Source organism: Capricornis sumatraensis, chromosome 3 (assembly GCF_032405125.1).
Source record: "Capricornis sumatraensis isolate serow.1 chromosome 3, serow.2, whole genome shotgun sequence".
Lineage (NCBI taxonomy): Eukaryota > Metazoa > Chordata > Mammalia > Artiodactyla > Bovidae > Capricornis > Capricornis sumatraensis.
The window spans coordinates 1553921-1559920 of NC_091071.1; the positions used below are offsets into that span (position 1 = coordinate 1553921).

General features: G+C 55.7%; 1 protein-coding gene across 1 annotated transcript in view; it reads right to left on the bottom strand.

Moving 5' to 3' along the window:
* IQCE (IQ motif containing E) overlaps positions 1-5416 on the bottom strand; it is a 28065-nt gene extending 22649 nt beyond the window's left edge. The window contains exons 1-4 of the mRNA XM_068967471.1: positions 5402-5416; positions 2712-2840; positions 2054-2188; positions 586-656 (exon numbers count right to left, since the gene is read on the bottom strand). Coding sequence (XP_068823572.1) covers positions 586-656; positions 2054-2188; positions 2712-2775 — 270 coding nt within the window. The 5' untranslated portion in view covers positions 2776-2840; positions 5402-5416. The remainder of the gene's footprint in view (positions 1-585; positions 657-2053; positions 2189-2711; positions 2841-5401) is intronic.
* Positions 5417-6000: the final 584 nt, after the last annotated feature.

The window sequence follows — 6000 nt, forward strand, 5'->3', positions numbered from 1 at the left end:
CGTAGGGGGGACCAGGTGGGGACGAGGGGGACACTGCTCATCTCGGGGCGGCTTGCGCTCTGGGGAGTGGCAGCGTGGGTTATGCAAACGGAGCCATGGCCCCGGGAGGCAGATGACCTTGAACACCCTGGGTCTGCTAGTGGTAACCCCTGGACAGACTACGAAGCTCTCTGAGCCTCAAGGCCATCACCTCTCACGGGCGTGTAGAGACAGAGCCAGTGAGAGCTGTGAAGCACCATGAGAGCAACGAGGACGGGAAGCTGCCGGTCACAGCGGCAGCCAAGAAAGGCTCATCCTAATGCCAGGGCTCGGGCGCAAAGGGACGGGAAATAACCTCGTCCCCCCAGGGAGACCCAGAGCTCGCTGGCTGACCGCTGTCTAGGTCCCCTTGCCACTGGCGGGTGGCCCTCTGGGAGCCAGCGTCTCCCAGCTGCTCAGGCGCCCGGCCAGGGCTTAAACTCGGTGTCACCCCGCAACCCCGGCTCTTTCCACGGGACACATCCCGGCACAGGTGCCGCCCTCCCATCCGCGCTCCCGAGGGCCCTCCCCACGTTAACAGCCGCAGAGGACGGGCGGGAACCCTACCTTCTTCAGCTCAATGATCTCGTCATACATGTCCTCCTTCTCTCTGTAGACAGGGTTCCCCGGAACGTAACCTGCAGGGAGACACACAGCCCTCTGTAAAGAAGGGACGCTGGACTATACCTTAGGGACACCTGGAGGTTAACACAATTATCTTAAAAAAAAAAAACAAAAACAGTAAAAAAGAGCAAATATGTTTCAACGTTTTTAACCTGATCATGGTCTTTCCCCAGAAGTAGGAAAACCCAAACAGGTATTGATTCGGGAAGAATCAGCAAAAGAAAGCTAAACCATGTGAACACAGGGCTTAATTACACTCAGAGGATTGAAGGAGAGCTGCTGCTGCTAAGTCGCTAAGTCGTGTCCAACTCTGTTGCGATCCCAAGGACTGTAGCCCGCCAGAATCTCCAGGGGATTCTCCAAGTAAAAATACTGGAGTGGGTAGTCATTCCCTTCTCCAAGGGATCTTCCTGATTGAACCTGGGTCTCTCGCAGTGGCAGGCAGATTCTCTGAGCCACCAGGGAAACCCATGCATTCATCTACAAAAGGATTAAAGGAGGGAGTCGAAAAGAAAAGCCACGTCTTTAGACTTGAAGCAGCAAACAAACAGTCAAAAACAAACGCAGTGACATCGCCGTGCACATGCCAGCACCCGGCCCTGCGCCCAACGTCGGCACAGGGCCCGGGGCACTCTGCTTCAGCGCGGTCCCTAACGGGGACGGGACTCTAAAACACGTAAGGCTGAAACAGCAACGCCGGCCAGCAGAGCCACAAGGGGACCAGCCCGGGCGCCGGGACAAGGCTTCTCGGGGCTTTTTCCACGGGGCCGACGGAAAGGCAGTGGATGGAGGCCGTGTGGACTCGGGCCGGACAGGAAGACAGGAGCACACCACCAACCGGCCCTGCTTTGTGAGATCTGGGCTATTATCCTTGCCATCTGGAGAAGGCAATGGCACCCCACACCAGTACTCCTGCCTGGAAAGTCCCATGGATAGAGTAGCCTGGTAGGCTGCAGTCTATGGGGTCGCTAAGAGTCGGACATGACTGAGCGATCTGACTTTCACTTTTCACTTTCATGCATTGGAGAAGGAAATGGCAACCCACTCCAGTGTTCTTGCCTAGAGAATCCCAGGGACGGGGGAGCCTGGTGGGCTGCCGTCTATGGGGTCGCACAGAGTCGGACACGACTGAAGCGACTTAGCAGCAGCAGCATTATCCTTGCAGCTTTCACTTCTAAGAGCGTTTATATAACCCATTTCGCTGTGACTCCGGGAGGCAGGCACCACTGAAGCCAGGGATGACGTCTCCCTCCACAGCACGAAAGCCACCCTCCAGGAGGCAGCAGGGACCTTCAGGGTCACCGTCCTCAGGACGCTCGGCGGCCGCCTGCGGGGGGCCCGCCCCTCACTCTGCAGAGCACCCCCGGCCCCCACGCCCAGCCTCACGGCCGTGTCACCGCGGCGAGCTCACCATGGCTGGCAGAACGCCTGAGGTTTGACCTCTTCATTCTCAAGGCTTCGGTCACAAAGTCGGGGGCGCTGCTGGGGGGGTGGGTCCAGGCACACTCCAAGGTGAGGTCTGAAGCCTGGGCTGGGGTCAGACTGCCTGGTTTGAATGCGCACGGTTTTAACGCGACAGGTACGAGCAGACACGATGGATGGCGCTGCCTCTAGTAACCGGGCTCGGGGGGTTGAAGGAAGCTCACGGGACCCGTGGTGTGTGAGCAACGCTCAGCCACCCGCCCCAAGATCAGCAGAGCCCTCCCTGGGGCGCCTGCCCACCTCCAGGCTGTGCATGCTCCCAGCACATCTCCCAAGCTGCCGGCGTGCCCTTGACCAGCTTGCACGACTCCAAGAGCCGCTGGGAGGAGGGTCTGTGACCCACCACTGCCAGCCCCGCTCAGACAGGCCGAGACCCACAAAGCAGACGTCAGAGGTCGCACACACTCGGAGTAAACACCTCAAGGCGCCACGTCTTTGACAAGGTCAGAAACGGAGCCGTTCAGACAAGGCATATTCAAAGCTCTGTGTTGTCAGCAGCTGGGACCAGGCGCTGCTCGTGAGCAGGACGAGTCTATTTCTTTTTCTTTTTTTAAGGAGGGGTCTATTTCCGAGGGGCGACCGTGTACCTTGCTTGGAGCTTCCCAGACACAGCTTTTGGGGCGTCAAGGACATCCGGCCCCCGAGAGGCATGCTCACCGCGGTCCTCAGAGATCTCCAGGAGGCCACCTTCCTCGGTTTAGAGTGATAAGGTGACTCTAGAAAGACAACACACGGGTTTAGTGGTGCAGAACACTGTGGCCCCCACAACATTTGTGCTTCAGAAAGACAAAGGCGGTAGATACAGCGAGACACTCACAGCAGCCCCAGGTGAGCACATTCCGGCAAAAATAAAACACACGGCTATGTTCATATACTCACATTTGCTTTTCAAATTTTACTGTAAAGAAGTAACTGGAATTGATTTTAAACTATGAACCTAAAGTTATACCAATATTGCAGTATTTAATTTCCCATTTTTCCCCCCTAGGGCATTTTTTTATTTTTTCACCAAAACAAAGGAAGGGTTTTAAAATTATATTTTAATCCGGAATTTTGCTTCTTCACGTAAAATAGAGAGATTGTGCAAATTTATGCAAAACCAAGTTGCTCGTAAAACATGCTTATATTTCTTAAATACCAAAGCAATTTATACCTGTAGAAGGTCCTGAGATTCTAAACCTAATGTATTTAGTTCTTAAAATTTCTAAGATTTTTCCATGGCTTATGGAATTTATCGAAAATTCCCCTTTATCATTTAGGATGTGGGAGTAAGGACACATGGGGCCCTGAGGCGTTTCCACTCACCCAGGACCACTGTGGTCACTCCCAGGGTATTTGGAAGGTCTTCCAAACTTTAAACATGCATTTAAGTGCGTATTTATGCAGGTAAAAACCCCCCCACAAACGACATTTCCCTCCTAAATGTACAGGGTTCATCAATAAATAGTGAGAATTCCACAAGTACGCCCACGGATAAAGTTGTGAAGAAGCAGCTGGTGGCTCCTGCTGCTGGTTGACGCTGCAGAAACAGTGAACGCGGAGGGGCCGGAAGCCTCGCCGCCTCGGAGCACAGCGAGGCCCGGAAACCTCAGCACACGGGGACCACAAACCCCGTAGACCTGGAGCGGGCAGTCGTTGTTCAGTCGCTAAGTCGCGTCCGACTCTTTGAGACCCCATGGACTGTAGCCCACCAGGCTTCCCTGTCCTCCACTCTCTCCTGGCGTTTGCTCAAATTCATGTCCACTGAGTCAGTGATGCCATCTAACCACGTCATCTTCTGCCACCCCCTTCTCCTCCTGCCCTCAACCTTTCCCAGCATCTGGTCTTTGCCCATGAGTTGGCTCTTTGTATCAGATGGCCAGTACTGGGCAGTAGAGACACATTTATGAAATGAACGGGACAGCCTGGATTCCTGCTGTCGTGGCTTGGAAACCAGACAGGCGTACACTTATTAAGGGAACGTTAGAACTGGACATGGAACAACAGACTGGTTCCAAACAGGAAAAGGAGTACGTCAAGGCTGCACATTGTCACCCTGCTTATTTAACTTAAATGAACTGAACTGAGTACATCATGAGAAACGCTGGGCTGGAGGAAGCACAAACTGGAATCAGGATTGCCGGGAGAAATATCAATAACCACAGACCTTCTTTGGGCATTGCTAATTAACCATGCTGTGTTCATTTCTGCCGCACAGCAAAGTGAATCAGCTGTACTAGCGCTAAGTCACTCGGTCGTGGCCGACTCTCTGCGACCCCGGGGACTGCAGCCCGCCAGGCTCCTCTGTCCTTGGGATTCTCCAGGCAAGAACACTGGAGTGGGTTTCCACGCTCTCCTCCAGGGGATCTTCCCCACCCAGGGGTAGAATCCGCCATCTCTTACGTGTCCTGCGTTGGCAGGCGGGTTCTTCACCACTAGCGCCGCCTGGGAAGCCCATGTGTCTGTATAGCCCCTCTCTTTTGGATTTCCTTCCCAAACAGGTCACCATAGAGCGCGGGGTGGAGTTCCCTGTGCTGCGTGATCGGGCCTCTCCAGCCACCTGCTCCACGCACAGCAGCGTGGATGTCAGCCCACCCCCGACTCACCCCACCCCCTAGCCCTCCTTGGTTTCCGTACGCTTGTTCTCTGCGTCTGGGCCTCTGTTTCTGCTCTGCAGTCAAGTTTGCTAGATGGTGCCTTTCTAATGCTTATATTTATTTGTACTACAAAACATGCTCTCTCTTCTTTGCAGGGATTTATCTTCGTGCATATGTTCTTCTTGCGCTCATATGAAAGTTCATTTGTGTTCTCTGACTGTGTCACATACGTAAGACAGTATGCTTGACGGTGAGCATATGATAAAGTCAGGCAAAGCCACAGGCTTTTCGGCAGCAAAAGAAAGCTGACCTAGGATGTGATTGGTCACAAAGGCCTTGGGAAGCATAAAATTCAGTATATCGCCCAGATGAACTCTTTGTGTCTCGAGAACAAATCCTGTGTTTCCCTCACTCCAGCAGCTCGGAACGAGATCACAGGAGACCATTGCTGTGCCCTGGGGCTGGGGGCTCAGAGGCGCAGGGAGGGCTCAGGACCTCTGCCCCACGGGGCCTCCGCCCACAGGCACGCCTGCGGAGGGCGGAGACTCGGGAGTCAGCCCCAGCATGAGACGGAGCCGAGGGGCAGAAGGGCGTGCATCAGTGAGTCTGCAAAGAAGACAGACGCAGCTGAGCCTCCTCCCAGGACACCCGGGAAGGAGGCCTTCTGAAAGCCCCTTCCGAGGCAAGCTGGTCATACTTACTCAGGGATGTGGGTGGAGGTTTGTGGAAACTTTTCTTTTTTGCTTTCTGAAAGAAAGAAGAGATGATTGAGCCTTCTCAGGCAGCTGGAACGGCCCCTACCAAGCAGCATAGGAGTGCTCAGGACGGGGGGAGGCGGGTGGGCGGTCGTTTAAGCGGCCGACACCAAGAGACCAAGCAGAGTCCGAGCGGAGGGCAGGGAGGCGCGGAGGCGCCCCTGACACGGGAGCGGGCAGCCCGGGGGAGGCGCCCCCGACACAGCGTGTGGCCAGCAGGCCCCAGAGATGGAGGTGGGGGGATGCCCACAGGTGAGGTGTGAGATGGGGGCGCGGGGCAGCGCCGGCCCGGCTGGAGGGCGCCCCCGACAGCCTGGGCACACGCGGAGCCGGGCACCGCCCAGGCCTCACGCACTGCTTCACTCCAAACGGGGCTCTCGCTCAGAACACTGACCCCGGGAGACTGGTTCGGATCCCTGGGCCCCTCTCCCTCCGGGGAGCGTCTCGGCCGCGTCCGGAGTGTTGAGGAGGAAACTCTCTGTGGAGGCCCTGCTCCTCAGACCACGGACGGGACCGGGCTGCTCCCCCTGGAGTCCTCAGAGCTG